This window comes from Procambarus clarkii, chromosome 17, assembly GCF_040958095.1.
Source record: "Procambarus clarkii isolate CNS0578487 chromosome 17, FALCON_Pclarkii_2.0, whole genome shotgun sequence".
NCBI classification, from domain to species: Eukaryota; Metazoa; Arthropoda; class Malacostraca; order Decapoda; family Cambaridae; genus Procambarus; species Procambarus clarkii.
The window spans coordinates 42346419-42369829 of NC_091166.1; the positions used below are offsets into that span (position 1 = coordinate 42346419).

The 23411-nt window shown below is 42.4% G+C and overlaps 1 protein-coding gene across 1 annotated transcript in view; it reads right to left on the minus strand.

The window, feature by feature from the left end:
• The window catches only part of LOC123772422 (uncharacterized), a 249805-nt gene that overhangs the window by 218823 nt on the left and 7571 nt on the right, over positions 1–23411 (minus strand). Inside the window, exon 2 of the mRNA XM_069325898.1 lies at positions 5034–5132. Within this exon, the coding sequence (XP_069181999.1) occupies positions 5034–5130 (97 nt within the window). The 5' untranslated portion in view covers positions 5131–5132. The remainder of the gene's footprint in view (positions 1–5033; positions 5133–23411) is intronic.

Sequence of the window (23411 nt, forward strand, 5' to 3'; positions counted from 1 at the left end):
CCTGCCTTTCATGCTTTCTTTCCCTGCCTTTCCTCCTCGTCCCCTGCCTTTCATCCCTCCCACCCTCCCCCACGCCTCGCCTCTAGGCACGACCCTGTCCCTCGCTTGGGCTTACCAATGGATGGCAGCCATTTACTAAATGAACCGATGAATTCGATATTGATGTCTCTTCATAGTGCAGGACAGAACTCATTATTTCCTGATGCATCAGCGACTCTCTCTCTCTCTCTCTCTCTTCTTATCATCTTCCTATCTGACTTTCTACTGCCCCTTTTTAATTTTCTTCCAACCCCTTTCTAACAAAATCTAAAAATGAAATTAGTATTGCTCGAAAAGGTTCCGCTTCACCGAGAATACCATTTTCCCCTTGTTTGTAAAAGTGAGGAATTCAATAGTGAGAAGAGATCTTTTTGGCTGATCAGACATAGATCGCACGAGGCAAGCTTATAAATATTCCAGCCGTCAGCCTGTGATGATTTCCCAGCGAATTGTCAATTTCATATCTCACGGGTGAGTGCCGCAGTTGATTCAGCCGATGAGCCAATACCATCGGCATTACACTAACGAACACAGGGCCAAGCTAACTCTGTTCTTGTCATGTTGGTGAAGGATCACATGTACCTGTCAATGGTACCTTTTTGTCGTTAGTGAAGGAACAGAGGTATACAACGACCTGATACCATCGGCATACACAGGGTTAATCTAACTCTGCTCTCGTATTGTTTGTAAAGGAACATTTTCAGATCAATATAACTGTTCTTATCTCTTTAGTGAAGCCTCAGAACTATACGGCTTCGTAAAATAACGACCAACAGCTTACATTGAAAAAACATTCACTTCATCAATAACTCAAAGCAATGAGAACAGAACTGGCTGAAAAAGTTATTCTAAAATATACATCAGAATATTACACAGGTAGATACATAGACAGTGAACCTACACCCTGCATGCTCTACACCCCTCACTAACTAGGGTGTCAGTAACTAGGGTCCTGGGAGCTCAGTAACTAGTCCTGGGAGCTCAGTAACTAGGGTCCTAGGAGCTCAGTAACTAGGGTCCTGGGAGCTCAGTAACTAGGGTACTGGGAGCTCAGTAACTAGGGTACTGGGAGCTCAGTAACTAGGGTACTAAGAGCTCAGTAACTAGGGTCCTGGGAGCTCAGTAACTAGGGTACTGGGAGCTCAGTAACTAGGGTACTGGGAGCTCAGTAACTAGGGTACTAGGAGCTCAGTAACTAGGGTCCTGGGAGCTCAGTAACTAGGGTACTGGGAGCTCAGTAACTAGGGTCCTGGGAGTTCAGTAACTAGGGTACTGGGAGCTCAGCAACTAGGGTACTGAGAGCTCAGCAACTAGGGTACTGGGAGCTCAGTAACTAGGGTACTGGGAGCTCAGTAACTAGGGTACTAGGAGCTCAGTAACTAGGGTCCTGGGAGCTCAGTAACTAGAGTACTGGGAGCTCAGTAACTAGGGTACTGGGAGCTCAGTAACTAGGGTACTAGGAGCTCAGTAACTAGGGTCCTGGGAGCTCAGTAACTAGGGTACTAGGAGCTGAGTAACTAGGGTACTGGGAGCTGAGTAACTAGGGTACTGGGAGCTCAGCAACTAGGGTCCTGGGAGCTGGGCGAGCCACCAGCCAATATTAAGTCATAAACAGTGGTGCGTGTAAGTGACGGTGGCAGTTAAGATGGCGTTCAGGGAACTTATGAACAAATATTATGCTCTCTAAGAATACATACACAGCGAGACGTGTGTATATGTATTGTGCCTCAGTGCATACACCGGCTGATGGGTGTTCTTACCTAGCTGTGCTGGGCGAGAATGGTCTCCAGTTCCTGGGTCCTACTCCCGACCCTCTTTGTTTGTTAACATAACTATTTTTAATATTATTTGTGAAGTTATTTTCTACGAGTGCCTTTCTAACCGGTTTTAATTACTTCCTGCTGGCATGTTGAGTGTCCCCTCCTTATGTCACTCTAACTCATATGAGTTAATCATTTTCATAGGACATTCTTTCGTTTTTATTTTTATCCATACTAAACTATCTATCTATGTATGTCAGTATCTTCAACTTCGCAGTCAGGTGGTTTGGGTTGAGTGTTCTCTTTGGAAGTAATTTTTACAATTTTTTTTTTATCTTCTCGGCTGATTCTAATAAATCCGTTCCTTCTGCTCTCACTCTTTGTCTATTTTTTCCATTCTCCAGGCAATATATATATATATATATATATATATATATATATATATATATATATATATATATATATATATATATATATATATATATATATATATATATATATATATATATATATATATTTGGTGGCCTGCATGTCGTGACTCCTTTATGTAGTCATCACTATCAGTGAACAACAGGTTAAAACAAGCCAGCTCACATTTATCCCTCATTCTCGTCGTTTCCTTCATATGGTGTACACGAAAATTGCCTTCAATAGTGTGTACTGTATATTATTTGTGGCTACAGGATCGCGCTGTTAGCTGTCTAAAGAGTCCGATGTACTGCCTCCCAACCTAATTTCTTCTATCATATCTACTATTACAAATATTTCTAAGACTCACACATCCCCCAGGATGCAGCCCGCTGCAGCTGTCTAACTCCCAGATGCCTATTTGCTGCTAGCTGAACAGAGCCATCATGCGAAAGAAACTCTGCCCATTTGTTCCTGTCTCGACCGGGAATCGAACCCGAGCCTTAAGACTACAACCCCTGAGCGCTATCCACTCGGCCGCGAAGGCCTGTGTCTGCTGACCCATTAGTAACTAAGGGGAAGTGAGTTCTAGTTCTTTAAGCCCCGCCTACTAGCCTTGTTGGACCTGTTGTGTTACAGCTTAACTATTCCGATGTTAAAATTCTTTGTTGAATCTGTCCTTAAAGTTGTGGATAGAGGTGGCTTCCACAACTTCTTCACCTAGTGCATTCCGCTTGTTGCCCACTCGTACTAGGCACGAGTATTTCCTTACATTTCTTCGACTCATTTGTGCTTCAAGCTTTAACTTGTGTCCTCTTGTCCTATTCTCTCAATTTAAAAGAGGTTATCCATGTCCACATTGTCTATTCCCCTCAGTATCTTGCATGTTGTGATCATAACTCCTCTGTTTCTTCTGTGAAGAAACAGAGGAGTTATGGATTGAGCCCAGGATTGAGAGGTCCAGGTCCCTCAACCTATCTTCATATCTTATCCTCCTTAGCTCTGGAACTAAGCTAGTCTCAAACCTTTGCACTTTTTCCAATTTAGTTTTGTACTTCATTAGGTGTGGATTCCAGGCCGAAGCTGCATTTTCCAGTATTGGTATAATGAAAGCTGTGTAACTTGCAACAGAATGATGAGTTAGGTTTCTAAACGACGTTCTAATGTTCGCCAGCGTCCCATATGCTACTGATGTCATCCTGCCTGTGTGTGCCGCTGGTGTTAGTGTTGGAACACAGCAATAATGTCAGACCACGTAAATTACACAAGCAATACTATTATCACCTCAGGTGCTGCGACTCGCCGCGCATGCTGTTGTTCAGATGTTTGGATGCGTGCTGGAGGGGCGGGGGTATGGGGAAGGTGTGAAAGAATATTTGAGTATATTCCTTGTCCGCTCGACAAGGAATATCGGAGTGCGGTGTTGTGTTAACCAGGACACCGCCTATAGCGCATCACTCCAGAAACAACTCTGTATATTACTAAAAATTTGATTGTGTGGATTTACAAATTTTACAGCAAAGTTACAAAATATCAATGGAGCAGATTTGTGTATATGTGATAAATATAGTTTTGTCAGCGCTGAGAAGATTTATAAGGTGGTGTTGGGTGTATGGGGTAGTAGTTGGCCGTAAGACAAGCCTTTGGGACACCCCTAAGACAAGCCCTTGGGACAGCACTTAGCCAAGGCCTTGGGACAGCACTTAGCCAAGAGCACTTAGTCAAGGCGTTGAGACAACGCAAAGGTTGTCTCATATGTTGTTATACCCTTGGTATAACCCCTGGTATAACACTTGGTATAACCCTTGGTATAACATCTGGTATAACACTTTCGATGTAGACCCCTCATACTATCATTCCCTCCTCTTTCACTGTTCATCTTGTCTCTCTTTCCCAACTTACACGCAACAGTTGTACAGGATTAATGAGGCGCGTCGCGACCCTGTGTTTACAAGCTCTTGACTCCTTTACACACATCAAATTCCCGCACTTACGTCAGGACCCGTAAGTCAGAATGTGTATGACTTACGGTGTATGACATTTGTTTACCTGTGTAAACAAATAACATACACCGACCTCTGTATCAATACGAGATAGTCACCGACTTGTGTGTCCATACCGGTACACTGTATCCGGGTCCTCATAAGCCACAGCCTGTCCACCCTCTTACCATTTACGGTTTTAACAAGCCATAACACACACACACATCTAATCATTAAAGCATTATTCCTGCTTTGTTCAAGTGATGAAATGATTAATAATTATTTTATCAGTTAAATAAGCAAACCCCTGTAAAACAATGCCATATTTTAGGAACCAACAAGCACAAATATTAAAACATGAATAAAGACTTAAAACACCGTTGAAAGACGACGTTTATAATTTCAGAAAACAGTTTGCTGGATCTTCTTTGTCCTCTGTGCCGTTTTAAAGGTTGCTTGGAAATAAAGGCATTTCCCTGAACCATATTTTCCTTTACACACTTACCAGCAGTTCCTGTACCTCGGGTTTGAGATTTAAATCTCTAAGGCCATGAATTTTGCCTGGAAGTTGAGACGATTAGTCAATAGTGTAAACACAGGAGTCTCGTGCGTTCTTCAACTCTTTAAGAACTCACTTCTCTGTTAATCCAGCATGTTTGTCAGAAGTAAAACTGATTTCCTGGACCTGTTAACCAACCGTCACTACCCATCTCAACGGAGACAATATTACGGAGCTCTGAAGCTCGGGTTAAAACTGGTAAACTTCAATTGGTGTACCAGACGCCGTGGCAATAATCCCTGGCATTCTAGTTCGTCTGTGTGAGTCTGGAGGGAGTTGGCTTACCTGGTGGAGAGCCAAGAGGGGACGACGACGTATCTGGTTCCCACATTCTTCCAGGAAGTGTGGGCGACGCCAGATCATCAAAGGGCGAGTCTGGCATTCCTGAAAGAGAAGTGCAGCGTGTCAAAGAAAATGTCCATTGCCGTCCGCCATCTGCCTGGGGTCCGGAGTGGACAGGAACACACAAACACACTAATGACAATTTGACATAAAACTAATTAGCATTTATCTACACTAAAACACAGATCGTGAGGAGTATATCTCCACGCCATCTTGTGGGGAGGGGAAGGAGAGATGGGTGAGGCCATACTCGCAACACTGGTATGATCAGCACTCGTGGTGTTAGCATGGTGGTGTTGCCCTTGTACTGCTTGGTGTTGCACATTGGTGTTACTTGTGTGTGAGAGGCGGTAGCTTAGGTCTTGAACGTGGGGTCCTGTAGCGCAGTGGTCAGTGCAGCCGGGTCACAACCAAAAGGTCCTGGGTTTGATTCCTGCATCAGGACAAAGGTTTGGGCATGTTTTCTTTCACTTGATGCCTCTATTTACTTAGGAGTAAACCTGGAGAAGGTCAATAAATGGCCTATGGAAACTACGATAAGTAGGTAAGTCGCGTTCCTGACAATGGGGGAAACTATTTTTTTATCTGAAGTGATGCCATATAGTCAACGACTATTTTCATGACAGCACCAACAGGAGCGCCATCTACATTCTTCCATCTATATTGTTTGCCCTAAAAAACTTTTATGGGTTAGGATAAATAATTGTCACTGTGCATTCTTTCGGGAATAATTCACAATGCTCCAATAATTGAAATTACTTAAATTAAGTTTTTTTATACGAAAAGAGAAAACGGAGATTTTCATATTTTACACCAATTGACATAGTTTCAAAACTACGGTGAATATTTAAACTATTATGAATGAGTGCAATTTTTGAGCGTAATTGAAGGTGATTGCACATATCCTGTAGTTTAAAATTTAGTCATTTTATAAGGAAATTTGACCATAACAGAAAAGGAAGATTTTGGCATTTCACCCAAATTTACCTGTAGTTTGAAAAATACCAAACCACCACAGACCGACAACGAGAGGGCAACTCCATAGTCACCCGAGACTGATGGATGTTTCTACTATGCTTGACTGTTATTACTGAGCGTAATTGAGGGTGATTACACATATCTGTAACTTTAAGCCCCTACAGTGGTACTTATGATAGCCAAAGTTCCTCTGAACTGTTTGATAGTGACGTGACGCTTTATAATCGCCAGGAGAGACTATACCTATTTAGAGATGCACATTAATGTTAACTATCAAAAGAAAGCGCCAAACCGGCAAGGCTATGATAGCACCGACGCATTTGTGGTTATTGACGTAATTAATCTTGGTGCTTTTCGTAATGAAAGTTATGTTTCTGACACTGCTACTTCTCCGTGTTAATAGTGTTGGTGGGGTATTGTGGTGTTGCAGCCGCTGCTGGTGCTGCTCCAATCTGACTTGCTCATCACCCTCAGGGGCGGTGAAGGGAGTCATCACGCCGCTGCACAAGATTAATCTGATGCAAGTGGTGGAGTCTCACGCCATAACCACCTTACTTCCACACCCGCTGTGTACACGAGTATACACCTCAACACTTGCTGTGTCCCTCCCTCCACCACCTGTTTTCTTCCTTCCTTTAGTGGGACCCCCCAGCTAAGGCGGGGGTTCAGGGAGACCCCCCAGCTAGGGCGGGGGTACCAGGGAGACCCCCCAGCTAGGGCGGGGGGTCCAGGGAGACCCCCCAGCAAGGGCGGGGGTACCAAGAAGCGCCACAGACAAAACGGTCGTATTTAAACATGTACCGGGGGTCGTGGTCCATATTTCACTCAGTTAATTAACAAAGACGACCGCCATTCTCATGGCTAATCGCTCTTTTCTCTGTCCTTAAAATTGCTCCTTAGGAAAGAAATTTTAAGATACAATTTATTTAGGCCTTTAATATATATATATATATATATATATATATATATATATATATATATATATATATATATATATATATATATATATATATATATATAATCTTCCACTTGTGTTTCTTCGTGCGTGTGCACCTTGTGTTATAACTACTACTACTATTTTTCACACCACACACACATCCCAGGAAGCAGCCCGTGACAGCTGACTAACTCTAAGGTACCTATTTACTGCTAGGTAACAGGGGCATAGGGTGAAAGAAACTCTGCCCATAGTTTCTCGCCGGTGCCCGGGATCAAACCCGGTGTGTGTGTGTGTGTGTGTGTGTGTGTGTGTGTGTGTGTGTGTGTGTGTGTGTGTGTGTGTGTGTGTGTGTGTGTGTGTGTGTGTGTGTGTGTGTGTGTGTGTGTATGTGTGTGTGTTTGTGTTTGTGTTTTACAGGATGGGAGCTACACTCGTAATGTTGTCTTTCTATTAACCTCACCATATGAAGTTCAGAAGCTACCAACACATTTTTCCTGCTTCTCCCTCTCATTTAATGTATTCCCTCCGTCTACCTCTCTCTTTACCAACTAAGCTTTTCGAACCGTTCTCAGTACCTTTGTTTTCTTAATGTAAATATATGACCTCTTGTTTTCAATGTTGTGGTGTGTGTGTGTGTGTGTGTTGTACATACTTAATTTATGCATTCAGAGTTTGTAGGACTTTAGATCTTGGGCCCCGCCCTTCCTTTTTTATTGATTCTTCTAATGGAATCAATTCTAACCCTCAACCCCCCTTCCTGTGTGTCTTGAAATATTATGGATAAAGGTCGGGCCTTGCTATTTTCCTATCTAGTTCGCTCGGCTTATTTAGTCTTAGTTAAGAAATGTTTCCTCACGTCCATGTGCCTCATACCAGCCCATCCTCCTGTTTAGACAGTACGTTTTGTAACTGTGTGGACCATAGTGCATGTATTGACGTAATTGACCATTAGATAGTAGAATTTGGGACTATTCACTTCTTCAAAAATTAACGCTAAAAACAAATTTAAATTTAACAAATTTAAATATTTCTAGGCCTAGTATAGCACATATATGTACTTTATTAGGCCTGTGATAGTGTGTATTAGGGCTAGGAAGGTTAGGTTAGGTTTTATTAGCAACCTAAATACAAAACCTTTTCCGACTGTCCAAATTCAGTAGTACCAAATTCTACTTTCTAATTGTCCATCACGTCAATATATGTTGGATGGTCCACCTCGTTATTGTAAGTACTGTCTGAACAGGAGAATGGACAGCTCATATACGTGTCTAGATTTCATCAATGACTTCTCGTTGCGCTATTGCTCAGTCTAAACTATATGTGTTTATTTCGTTAATTCCGCTTAGTATTTTAAATATCTGGATCATGTCCCACTCTATTTCTAATTGACTGAAGTTTCGGAACTTCAGTCAACTATATTACAGAATAGGGGGACAAGGCTCCAGAGGACGGCCTCTGGGAGGACAGTATACACAACGGGAGGGAAACACTATGGAGGACAGCCTTTAGTACTCATGGGACAGAGGGCTACACTGAGGCAACACCCTGGAGGACGACCTCTGGTGCTCGTGGGACAGAAGACGTCACTGGGAGGACAACACACTGGAGGACAGTCCCCTATAGTACTCGTGGGACAGAGGGCTTCACTGGGAGGGAACGCGCCTCATAGCAGAGGACCAGGGGGAAACAATCAAAGCTAATTTAGCCGACCACTACACAGTTGTCCCAACAAATTTCCGCCGCCTTCACTGATTACATTCCTGGGAGGATTTTCAATCTTTTAATGTTTTCCTTATTTATTTTGGTCCAAGTTTTGGACTTTGTAAAACGGAATAAGAAGAACGATCATGTTTTGCAACATTTAATAATAGCTACTGCAATGCTATCAGTTGCAAGTTATCGAGGACTTGAAGCCAAGCCCGCCGGAAAAATAATGACTTTCTGCATTGTTCCCGAACTGGCCACAGCTGGCCACAGCTGGCCGGCCGAATATTTCCATGACATATATAAAACCTCCATTGAGTATGTGCGGCTCCTCTGAGAGACGTCACTCCCGTTTTCTATATACCTGCCTGGACGGCAAGCTTCCATATTTCGCTTTGTTTTATTCACTCATATTGTTTTCGTGCGTCACAATAAAGGAAGAGTAAAAAGGCCAGTGGATCCAATTTGTCGTGAAAATAACACCCAGCATTTTAAGGTCTTCGCTGGCAATGTCAACACAAATGTGTTGTGCGACTTGAGTGTAGACGAAGCACTACCGACTCACATTGCAAGGGAACAACTATATCTAAACTGACTTCTACTTTCAATTAAAATATTTCTGTTACTGAATTATATTAAATATCAAATAAGTATCATTTCCCCTACAAATTTTGGCGAGTCTATAGCTCCAAGTATTGAGCCTTATAACTTTAGACAGACAGGCATATACAGACATTTTCTCGTATATAGTTGGGGGGATACTCAGGTCATTTATCATGTATCTATCTGTCCCATCTATCTACCCATATATCATATATCTATATGTCCCTCTATCTAGCCATATATCATATCTATCTGTCCCTCTATCTAGCCATATATCATATATCTATCTGTCCATCTATCTTTCTATCCATCCATCTTTCCACCCACATGTCTAACCATCTATCTTTCTGTCCCTCCATCAATCCATCCATCTATCAATCAATCTATCCGTCTATTCATCCACCATCTATCCATTCAGTTATCTATCAATTCTTATATTTACCCATGCATCTATCCATCAATCTGACTATTCATCTATCCATCCATCTACTTTCTTTCTATGTCTCTGTCTGACTGTCTTTTTCTCATATAAATATATAATTGTTTACCAATGGTGTGTGGGTGGTGGGCAATGAGAGGAGCTTAATAGTGTGAAATGCTAAAAAAATGAATAATTACCCGATTAACTCAAAAAAGGGGCAAGGCTTGAAAAAACCTTTGAAGCTGTGATAGGATCGTGTGTTTTCTGTGAATACGGGCAAATTGTGAATACCAGGAAATTTTAGTTCATTTTTCCAAAGACTTATCTAATGGTGCATATTACTATAAGAAAAAATGGGTTCGAAATATTTGTTTTCAAAATACCTATACCTGTGTAGCAAGTGGGAAATGCCAAAAATCGTCATGGGGGTCTGATTGTGCCCCTGTCACACTATTCACTTTCGAATTCCAACCAGCCTATGTTCATCCCATAGCCAGACCATTCCCTCTGCCAATTTGGATCAGGCTAGCTACAAGCGTCTGGCCTCCAACTTTGCACAGAAAGACATTCCCTCTTACAGTATATTATATATATTATATATTATATTATATTATATATATATATATATATATATATATATATATATATATATATTATATATATATATATTATATATATATATATTATATATATATATATATATATATATATATTATATATATTATATATATATATATATATTTGTAAAACTCTTCCTCATGAAAAGGCTCGAACCTTAGACCCTCTGGAGATAAAAACCCACTGGCGAGTCCAGTACTCTGACCATCTGACCACACTGACTGTTCAAAAGTCAGCGGTAGCCGAGGCAATATTCCCAACGACCCGACAGCAGCACTTGGTGGTCACAAATCACAGTTCAATTTCATCAAAGCAATTCACTTATCTAAGGAAAACGTTAAAAAGTTGAACGCGTATAATGTTTGGTCCTCAGTGTTCAATGACAGTAATGCATACTCAACGTGTTAATGAAAGAAAGAATACCCTCTAAGCATCAATGAAGAAAGCTATATTAATAAAACCCTAATTAAAATCGCCAATACTAAAAGAGAACAATGCATCAAAGGTGAATAATGAGCATGGAAGAGAAACTGGAGAAGTGTGAGGGAACTGCATCAAAGAGGAAGATCAGGTGGGCCCCACGCCCCAGCTGTGACTGCCTAGATCAATCCTGCGGCAAAAGTTAGCCCCAAGTCCTCCTCCGCAAGTTGGAGAAGAATGATCAATGAGGAACCCACTCATTACCTTCCATCGGTGAGGCGGCCTCTTCAGCAACATAACGGACTTGACAGGGAGTTCCAGGGCTGATATATACAATATGACGGGTCTGGCTCTTATATACATAGCCAGGGAACACCCAGCCAGGTCCATTATGTTCATAGTATGTATCACCTTGGAAGGTCCAGGTGCGTAATGTTGAGTACATCGCCCTGGAAGGTTCAGTCAGGTCTGCTGTGTTGTGTAGATCATCTTGGAAGGTCCAGTCACGTCTGCTGTGTTGTGTAGATCACCCTGGAAGGTCCTGTCAGGTCTGTTGTGTTGTGTAGATCATCTTGGAAGGTCCAGTCAGGTCTGCTGTGTTGTGTAGATCACCCTGGAAGGTCCTGTCAGGTCTGCTGTGTTGTGTAGATCTTGGAAGGTCCTGTCACGTCTGCTGTGTTGTGTAGATTACCCTGGAAGGGCCAGTCAGGTCTGCTATGTTGTGTAGATCACCCTGGAAGGTCCATAACGGGCCTGCTACTGGACACAAATCATGACACGGAATTAATTTGTTGCTTGTTTACTGAGAACACAAAAGTTTTGACAACGATGTGGAGAAACACAACAACGAAGGTCCACATTTGTGCACCAAGAAAAAATGAGGACGTGTTAGTGTAGTGAGGTTACATTGGTGATGATGGGGTGAGGTCATAGAGGGGGAAACAGGATAAGAAAATATCAGTGGGAACTGGAAACGAGATGAAGAACTGTAAGGACATCCTCGTACCGTGTACGAGTGGTCAACGAGACGAGTACATCCTAAAGAAGCAGTTATGGAAGCCACCTCCACCCAGAACTTCAAGGGCCAGAGGCGACAAAGAACTCGCACGTTATGAAAGTTTAGCAAGCACAAAATGTTAGGGAGCGGGAAATAAAGAGTTAAACCTGACCCCCGTAGACACGTTTAGGTAAGCAGCACTAGAACCATCCTCCACACCATCACCACCACCGGTAGGGACGGTTGGGTAAGCATTACTTCAACCACTCACCACCACACTCCGCCATCTACCACCACCACACACTACCGCCCACCACCACCACCACCACACACTACCACCCACCACCACACACTACCGCCAACCACCACCACCACCACCACCACACACTACCACCCACCACCACACACTACCGCCCACCACCACCACCACCACCACCACACACTACCACCCACCACCACACACTACCGCCCACCACCACCACCACCACCACACACTACCACCCACCACCACACACTACCGCCCACCACCACCACCACCACCACCACCACACACTACCACCCACCACCACACACTACCGCCCACCACCACCACCACCACACACTACCACCCACCACCACCACCACCACCACCAACACTACCACCCACTACCACCAACCACCACCAAATACTCCAATAATCCTCCAACTCGCAATCCGGTCACGGGCGATGATCCAAGCAATAATACTGATTCTCCCAGTGGCAACACTCGGATTGGGTGGAGGGTGCCTATTGCCATTTAGGTTTCACTAGAGTGAGGCGATGACGCTGTAAAGGTCAATATAAAGTGTAATAATGTCACTGAAACTGCTGGCAATGGTCTCATATTATCTGTAAGATGCGCATAACCACTTCAAATGTAAAACTAATGCAATCTAATATAAATTAATGCAATGTTTATTTTGAATTTTGAATTTTCCTCCAACCGGTTTTTGATAGATTTTCAGCTTTCGATCCAGGCAAAGTGACTACATAATCAACAGATTATTCTCTACCCCAAGCCAACAGAGGCCTTATGGCACCTATAGACTGGAAAACCCGTGACGTTATGTATGTTGAAACATGGATACTGGAAATCAGCAGATCGCAGGCAGATCAAAATCAGGATCGCACATCAATTTGGGCAAAATATGACCAATCGTCGTTTTCACTAATTTGCATAATTTCGGTATAAAAAGTCGTAATTTAAAACTCCAAAATACGTGCAATAAGCTGTGAAAACTACAGGTCATTGACTGAGAGACATTGGCTGGTTGGCTGGCTGGCCAACCAGCCAATGTTTTTTCCGCATGTGATCGCAGGCAGATCGCATGAGCGTTTCAGCGAGTGTAATGTGTTTTAAAAAGACATGTTATCTTGAGGTTATCATGTGATGATTTCGGGACTTAGTGTCCCCGCGGCCCGGTCCTCGACCAGGCCTCCACCCCCAGAAAGCAGCCCGTGACAGCTAACTCCCAGGTACCTATTTACTGTTAGGTGACAGGGGCATCAGGGTGAAAGAAACTCTGCCCATTGTTTCTCGCCGGCGCTCGGGATCGAACCCGGGACCACAGGATCACGCGTCCAGTGTTCTGTCCGCTCAGCCACCGGCTCCTGTGGCTGAGTAAGTTAAGTTATGAGTAATGAATGTTAAGGGTAACTGTAACTTCTCCCAGACAAGGAATTGAGTTTTGTAACTTTTAACAGGTAAGAACTGACTTCTGTAACTGTTCAGAGGTAAGGGTCTCACAAGTCAAGCCTGGCCCCGGGTTGGGAAGAAGAACTCCTAGAACCCTATCCAGATACAATCCAGGTAAAGAATTGAATTTTGTAACTTTTCACAGATAAGGAATTGAATTTTGTAACTTTCAACAGGTAAGGAACTGAATTCTGTAATGTCACAGTTATGGAATTTAATTATGTAACTTTTCACAAACAAGGAATTTAATTCTGTAACTTTTCACAGCTAATTAATTGAATTCTGAAAATTTTCAGCTAAAGAACTGAATTCTGTCGCTTTTCACAGGCAAGGAATTTAAGTCAATATCTTTTCCCAGGTAAGGTATTAAATTCTGTAACGTTTCATCGGTAAAGAATTGAATTCTGTAACTTATCATCAGCAAGGAATTGAATTCTGTAACGTTAAAATGTCCTACATAGTAAGAACTCTTTTATAGTTTTTATAGTTTTTCTTATTAAACTGTACATTTTAAATCAAAAACCATAAAATAAACGCAAAATTCACCAAACTAAAGCCGCCTTTCAATATTTCATAACTGGCATGCATCATGAAGGAAAATGTGTATGAAAATCGTCTCCATGCATGTATAGAAATCACGTAGTATTAATGCAAATATTATTTACTTCAAAGGGCAGTAATGGTAAAATACAGTATACTGTATTATCCAAAGTTTTTACCAACAGTTGGAAGTTGTGCTGATTAGAATGGGACTAGATAATGAAAGACTAATGAATGGAAGAAATCAAAAACACGATGAAAAACACGAAACACAAAAAAACACAAAAAAAACACACAGAGAAGAGCTGTTCTTAATGTAACAGGACAAACTTCGAAGCAACCTTTCCACTTTGCTTCTGACAAATATAATAAAATAATTAAACCAGTTCTGTACTTTATATTTATTTCAAGACAAACTTTCATACGTCTAACAAACGCAAATGTTTATATTTAAATTGAACTATAAATGAAACATATCAAATTCTAGATAAGGCAACTTGTATCATGCTAATTAATACTTTATATACAGCTTACATGTTAATTAGTACTATATCCAAAGCTTACATGCTTGTTTCTTATTAACATTCACCGGCTTATGGAAACGTTCTTTTCAACAGATATCTCCAATTTACATAACAAAATATTATATATTTGTTAGAAAGACTATATATATTCATTACTTTCATATTTTTGCTTCACACCTGAACGCAAATTAATAATTTACTTGAGCCTGTCCTCTTGCCGAGCTCTACATGTTTTAGGCTATCGACCCCACAGTAAAAATTGCTGTGGTTTAGGTAAATTAAAATCACCGCAACATTGACGCTTCCTGGAACTAATGATTATCGGCTCCGGTAGGTTAAGTGCGTTGCCCAAGTTGTGACGCTTCTGATTATACAACATCGCTGCATTTTTGACGGGAGTAGTAATCGATGGCACCTTCACCCTCATGCCTACAGTCAGCTCATCTGCTGGGCTATTATAATGACGTCACAGTCCGCAGCTCTAAAACAACGAGGAGTATATACACCGAGGTATACCCACCTTCTCTGTGTATACACACTCAAGAGTTTACTGAAGTCCTGGACGACATTCACAACTAAGGTATAAGTGCTAGTTGGTCAATAAGCGACTGTGGTTGCCTCTGAGGCAACCACAGGTTATTAGGTCTTAAGCCGAACACCAAAGCAAATCTTAGTGTAAAACATAGCCAACTCTCCCGGCCCTAAGTTTTAATCCAAACATAGCTGACTCCACCTGTCCCCAAGTCTCCAATAAGTCTGCATCAACCGTCAAATTCATCCATTGCTTCTTGCATCATTTCGCTGTTGATTTTTTTGTCTCTCGTCTCCTTTATCACCACAATTGCATTTTTGCCCACTTGCACCTCTTAGTCATAGACTGAGGCTACTAGCTCCTCCATGCCAAACATTGCCTACAAAATTCATGGGACAAATGTTTGCAAGATCCTTCAGTCAAGACACAGTTGAGGCGGAGCAGCGGTGCAACTAAGGCAGCAGCGGTGGAACGAAGGCAGCAACGGTGCAACCAAGTCAGCAGCGGTGCAACCAAGTCAGCAGCGGTGCAACCAAGGCAGCAACGGTACAATCAAGGCAGCAGCGGTGCAACCAAGGCAGCAGCAGTGCAACCAAGGCAGCAGCGGTGCAACCAAGGCAGCAACAGTACAATCAAGGCAGCAGCGGTGCAACCAAGGCAGCAGCAGTGCAACCAAGGCAGCAGCGGTGCAACCAAGGCAGCAGCGGTGTAACCAAGGAAGCAACGGTACAATCAAGGCAGCAGCGGTGCAACCAAGGCAGCAACGGTACAATCAAGGCAGCAGCGGTGCAACCAAGGCAGCAGCGGTGCAACCAAGGCAGCAGCAGTGCAACCAAGTCAGCAGCGGTGCAACCAAGGCAGCAGCGGTGCAACCAAGGCAGCAGCGGTGCAACCAAGGAAGCAGCGGTACAACCAAGGCAGCAGCGGTGCAACCAAGGCAGCAGCAGTGCAACCAAGGCAGCAGCGGTGCAACCAAGGCAGCAGCAGTGCAACCAAGGCAGCAGCGGTGCAACCAAGGAAGCAGCGATGCAATCAAGGCAAAAGCCTCATCTCTTGTCCTAGACCTTCATCTTTTATTGTTTAAAATAATCTGCCGCCCTTCGGTACATATATGTTATCTTCGGTTATCTGTTATGTTTGCTGTCTTGTCTCTACCATTTCTCCAACTTTATATATATTCCATGTAACATTGTTGTTTCGTGTGACTATCAATGTTTTTCACTGTTTATATGTAAACCATATCAATATCTCAATAATATCTCTATTCACTTCTTGTTTCCCCAAGTGTAATATAGTCGTAATAGATTGGTGCTTTCCCCTGATAATTTCCTCCGCTGCTCCTTGTTTAGACGCATTTCAAGATCAATATCAGTATTTGTATTTCTCTTTCACCACTCCATCTGTGCTCATCCCCTCTACATCACTCCATATGCACTCGTCTCCTCTAAATCACTATTACATCTATGCTTGTCTCCTCTACATCATTACTCCATATGTACTCGTCTCCTCTACATCACTACTCCATATGTACTTGTCTCCTCTCCCTCACTACTCCATCTGCGTCTCTTCACGCTAAGTGTCCCCTTCCCCTAGCTGACCCCATTAGTTTCTGCCTTTTTCTGACATTTTGTTCCTGATTTGGTTTTATCAATACCAGGAGCCACTGATCATTCCCTAACTATATGTCACGAATCCCATCCCATTACTAAAGACATCAAAGCAATCAAAACCTCTTTCACGGAGGGTATGATTCTGAGTTATTTTTGCATCATAAACAAGTTGTTAAAAATCGAGTCACTTTAATGACAGAATTTACAATACCCGACCTTAGGTTTTCACGCAGGAAGGTCGAAGGAATAGCTGCTGTGTTAAGGTAATTATCTCTAGAAAGCGCTAAGCCAGTACTGAATGACCCTATACCACTTGAGATATGAAGACGGAGTGAAGGAACGATGCCTAGCCACAAAGACGATCATGAATAGAACCTGAACCCTGCAAGAAGCGATGCCGTTGATCTACCCAAGCCCGAAAGGCTAAAATAACTTTTCACTTGACAGCGTCACACCCACCAAGAATAAACAAATTTGGTGGACACGTTGTGACGGGCGCAGCATCTAGTGATGAACAGAAACGTATAGTTCAGTTTACTCTCTCCATCCAGGGCTGAACACGCGACCCTCGCGGTCCACTCATGAGGTACAAAGAAAAAAAATCAGGTTTGATAACGGGGAGAGGGGCAATGGAGCGTCCATTAGCACGGATGAACTGCTACTTTTTAAATTCAGCATTTTTGGGAGGATGGAGACGGGTAGGAGGGAGGGGTTGGCACAACAGATTATATTGTGGCCTGTAATTAGTAAGAATCACTTCATTTTCATCACCGAGATACGTGCCATATTTCTTCCTGTCGGCCGCCAATTTAGGTTGTGGTCGGGGTGGGGGAAGTAGGAGGGGGTGTGGACAGGGGGTTTGGGAAATGGTAGGGAGGGGGGAAGAGGTAAGAGCGAAGATGGGTGGAGTGGGGGAGAGTGGCACGAGCCTCAACACAGGTCGTGTTAGCGAGGAAATTTGCAGATAGGTGGCGTGGGGAAGAGAACTGGAAATGGGCGTGAAGCAGAGATTTGGGGAGATACACAGGCCAAGCCAGACGAGGGAACAAGGGGAGACAGTGTCAGGGGGCAGAACGAATACGAGAAAAACATAAAACAAAGAAAATGTGATCAGGTTACCAGTTCAACACATCTACAAGATACATTGGTCAATCCTACTTAATTTAAACCTTTAAAATAAATTTATATTCAAAATCTATATTACACTAAATTTCCCCAATGAGACGCAAGAACAACCAAACCAAACAATAAATACTACAAAACATTCTAATTTAACATATATATAAACGCACTGCCCAAGAGTGTTAGCTTAGCATGTAGATAAATCAGAATACATCAGATATATCTTAAACAACAAGAGCAAGGATGTAGCACCAGCAGGGTCGCTGGAGTGCCTTCTCAACATTTACCTTCCTAAGAACTACTAGATAATGCTATGTGTGTGCTGAAAGGGAAACTGTACAGAAATTTTGGATAAGAAATAAGAATTTTTTGCAAAATTGTTGTTGTGAGGATGGCGGTACCAAAGGGGAACACAAGCTTAAGCGGACACTAAAGGTATAATGCACTACACAATAACTATTATAAATAACATACACGAGTTACCTGTTGCACAGTAATAATAGATGTAGTTGCGTGCGTTCACGTGAGTAAATGCAAGCGTGCGCGTGGGCATCTGTCCAAAATCCCAGGTATTTAAGGTGGCGTGTGAAGATAATTAACGTTCCCTTGCAGGTGGTGGTGAAGCTTCCATCACCCAGACTCGTCCCTCGTGAACCACTGTAGCTTAGCATCACCGCCTGTGTGGCCTTCACCCCCGACCTTTGTGGCCACGGCGCGTAACAGCGTCACCGTCACCACCACCACTACCACAACCACTACCACCATCACCACAACCACCACCACCACACCACCATCACCACCACTCTCCATTATCACCTCACAAATAATGCACCAACTACCGCAGCATCAGACGTCAATCTCGTCTATACATGAAAGCAGAAAACTTAGATTTCATCTCAATTTCTTGATTTACGATAATCCATTAATGTCTGCCAACGTATTACAAAAGATTGTTTAGCATTATGTGGCTCAGACAACAGGAGCCGACATGGGTGAGCATGACAGGTGTGATGATGAGCTCATGATGAGACAAACGTCTACTTTGAAATGCTTCAGCGTACCCCTAAGCGTGCGAACAATGACCATCACTCCATACCTATAGAGGCCGACGATCATCAGTACGAAAATACGAAAACATTTAGTCTTAATAAATTCCCTTAAAGCACTCCAATTTGTACGCTGTTGACGACCGTGTACAATTTGTCAACATGTATTGTATATATATTCAGCTAAAATGTTCCAATGTATTTAATTTTTTACTTCTAATGTATTTAATACATTTAACGGGTGTTCTTTATTCACCCTTAATTAGACTTGTAAATTTCTTATCGCCAGATAAATTTGTTGAAGTATAAAAAATACTTTACATGAAATATATATAAAATTAAGTTTAGCTCTTCACAGCACCACACTGTTATTGCGCTCGGCTTTTTTTGTATTTGCCAAAACACGCAGTGTTCCAATAAATATACAATATACAGTCGAAATATATTGCGAATTCCACTTTAAAATGAAGTTAGTGTGGAATTAAGTCGACTTGGCATCCAGCTACGACTCAAATTGATGATGGTAATTAATTCACTAAGTGAACACCAGAGGGACATGACGTGGAGAGAGGCCAGAACCACCACCGGATAGAGACGAGGGAGAGATAAGGAAATGAAGGGAGAAATAAGGAAAGGGTAAAATAAGGTGAGGGCGAGAGATAACGTGAGGGAGAAACAGGGAGAGATAAAGTACAAGTGGGAGAGATAAGGTGAGGGAGTTTGTAATAACATAAAAATAAAGATAGAATTAGAACAGTGTATACAATTACAGTAAAACACAAGGAAAAGCAGAATTATATACAATGAGAACTGTTGGGATTGGAATGCATGATTTTGTGGTTGGATTGGCTCACGAGGCTTGCAGGAAAGAAAACATATACTACAAATGCCCAAAGACCTGAAAGGTGCAGTATTAAAAGCTTTTGTAATAAAAGATAGTAATATGGTCAGCACAGTAACCGGACCAGACATTGAGCGAATTCGCTTAGGCTATAAGCACATCTGGCAGGTTAGTGAGGCTGAACCACTACCAGAATATTCAGATTGTAAACTTCGTGATAAACTGTTAAGGTATTCACTTGAAGACTATTATTTAAAGTGAAAATATAACAGATTATAGACCTCCTGGCTTGTTATACAATCAACTATAACTATTTTATTGAATGTGGTATATTCGAATACACCTTAACAGTCTATTCTAATTTTGTTTATCCATATTAAAGATTAGAGATTGTTTTAAGCTGCATCTCTTACGAATCCATCCCTGCCTTGTGTGGTTTCATTTCAAAATTGAAACATGTATAATGTGTGCTGTAGTAGATGGTAGCCTCATGAACTATGTATGTGCTCCAATCTACAATTCAGACCTATTGTCTTGTATATGGTCCTTTGTCCTGTGCGGCAGTGAATACGAGCACCATCCTCACAAAACCTAACTGAATTATTCCGATCAGGTAAAATTATATGTTTTGTCAATAAAGATGTTCATAACAGCAAATACTACTTTGCTAGAACGTTTGGGGCTACCTCTGGCCTCTGCAGGATTAATGGTGATTTTATCGAGAAAGTCATGTGGGGGCAATGCCCCAGTGCACCTGTACGAAGTCTGTGGATCTTCTGCCCCGAGGTCATAGACTTTAGCATTAGTTTAAATAATAGTGAATTCAGATACAGTATTTACTTTCAAAACTTATGTTCAGATGACAGAATTATTCACTCTCCCCACCATGAGAGTGAGATCAACAAGACCTGAACGGGAATAACCCAACGATGACGTCACTGCCCAAAACGCCATGCCCACTACAATTATGAGTTCTCATTACCCATCACCTCATAACTTCGTACGCTTAGTTTACTGGCCCCATCAACTCACTTTCCCCTCTATTCTTATTTCCCCTGGCCATTCACCTAACATAATCGGACTCAGTATAGCCCGTGCTACTTGGACATACCGTTCTGAGTAGCTAAATCTAAAACAACAAACAGCTAACATAACTGTGTAACTGATTTCCCAGTATTATAAAATAGATATTTCCTCGTGTCTTGTCATTCCTTACTAGAAAATGAACCATGTAGGTTCGAAACATTGGTTAATTTATAATAACAATAATACATTATACAGCGAGTTTTATTCTTTTTTCCACTAAACGGCAGAAATTTTGAAACTACGATTGATAGCGTCAAAATTGCGGAGCATTAAGTGTGAGGACAGTGCTGGGACGAGTAAAGTTGTAAACCCCAGAAACATTATGGCGTAAAATATGAAAACTTTAAGAAGTACTTCCGATATCAAAGTTTGAACACAAACACACATTCATAAGCATAACAACTAGAGATATATAGTATTACACATATTGCAGAATCGTAGAAACAAAACTGACGGTCTAAATGCGCTTGAACTTACGGATATAAAAATGGTTTCACACCAATACATAAATTAGGCGAGGAGGGAAAGTAATAATATACCAGAATACAAAAATTGTATATGATATACAGTTATAATTTTTATTGAACACAATAAAGCAAGGTGTGATTAGAAGGGGTTCGCACCTTAGGTGAAATATCTAGGTCATTCCACACGTTCTCTTCCACATCTAATTACTCACGTTCGTCTCCTCATCTCTCATTACGGCCGTTCGCCTCATTAACTCACCATCGTCGCCTAATAAGCATACACACACACGCACTCTCTCCATTGTTCCGTCAGTGAAGGGGGGCCTGGTGCCGCCTATTGTCATCCCTCTGGCGCCATTACATCCACTCTAGCCTATCTCAACCACAGTGCTGGTTATGTATTGTGGCCAGCGGCCTACCCCCCACAACCTCAATGACTCCCTGACCACCGTCACCCCCATCCCCTCCTCCCCCACAACACTCCTGTTGCAATGCACACAGAAATCACATTAACGTGTTGTATCATTGAGAATCTTGGGAGTACCCGGAGCATAGGTTCGAATCTTCAACACGGCTCCTACTGATTTTCTCGCATCCCCTCCTCTCCTCTCCTCCCTCTCAACACACCCCCTCCCCTCTTCCGTCACAACACACCCCCTCCCCTCTTCCCCCACAACACAGTCCCCTCCTCTCGACCTTCACAACGCACCTCCGCCTCTCCTCCCCCTCTCCTGCTCCCTCATAACACCCCCCTCCCCTCTCCTCACATAACCTGACCATACAGCTACACATATAAACGGATTTATTTAGGCCTCTTCTCTTAGGCTAACCATAGCCCGTGCTTCTTGCCCCGCTCCTGTGCCAGGTAAGTTACGGGCTCACCATAGCCCGTGCTACTTGGAACTTGTTCAGAGTAGCTGTGATCTAAAACAACAACAAAAGCCTCTTCTCTGTTACGGGCTCACTATAGCTCAATGTTCATACTGACTGATGAGGGAGAAATGCTTGACAATTAAGGGAACTAGTTTAATAGGTCGAAATGGGTGGTAAGCCCATCAATATATACAATTAACACACAAGAGGTTTGATAGTGTAAACATCAGTTTATTTATATCTTTAGATGAAGTTTCCTAACTATGGGTCCTTAATAGAGACAAACTGAATTGATATAAGTTACAAGGACAAGTGGACAGTACTCAGTTCCCACCAAATCTCACTCGAGGTACTCTTATGTTTGTATCCAAAGGAACTCAACACATACGGCCACACCCCAAAGTCTTCACTCTATGTCCTCAATCTCTAATTGATCTTATTTATATGCAACGTGGGAAGTAGAAGATCTTTCAGCATCCATTGATGTAGAATGGTAATCCCCAGCGGACAAGAAAGGCCACAACATAACTAACAGCCTTATGATCTGCACAGCTGACCAGACCGGACCTGGCCGTTGACCTAATCCTTGCTAGCGCCTGTCTGAGGTGTGAATTCTACTGTGTCTGGCAGACTGGTAATTGCCTCACCCAGATCTGTTCCACTGTTAACTGTTCTGCTCTTCTCCTATATATTGCTCTCTCTTCTCCTACTCCCTCATACCCCTCTCCTCCTCCCTCACACCCCTCCCCTTCTCCATCACACCCCAGCCCTGGACAACACAATCCCTCCTCCCTATCCCTCGCCTCTTTTTAACTGCACACGAGTGATCTCTACATTTACATAATGACGATTTTATGTCCAGCACTTAATAAGCGTCTCTTTTTAAGTATTCTTTAAACAATACTTTAACTGTTTGGCAGTAATGCAAATTACTTGTTTAGGGAAGCGCAGGGAAAGCATACTTGAGTAACTCCGTTATACACGTATTTTGTGCTGTGGCAGGAACGGTGCAGCTACAGGAGGTGCTGACTGTGTCCTTACTCAATAACAGAGGTGTTAAATAACTTATCCGCCAATCACATAGGTGCTGACAGGTCATCCACCTGTCACAGAGGTACGAAAGTCAGCACCCTCGTGAAGAAGGCGTTGACTGCATACATGGTCTCAACAGAGATACAAATGTGTGGAAAGAGTTGGGAGATAAACACCGATATTCACATATGTTATCACCCACATTAAGAAGTCAACACCTACATTCACAGAGGCAAGGTGTGTAATCCTTGC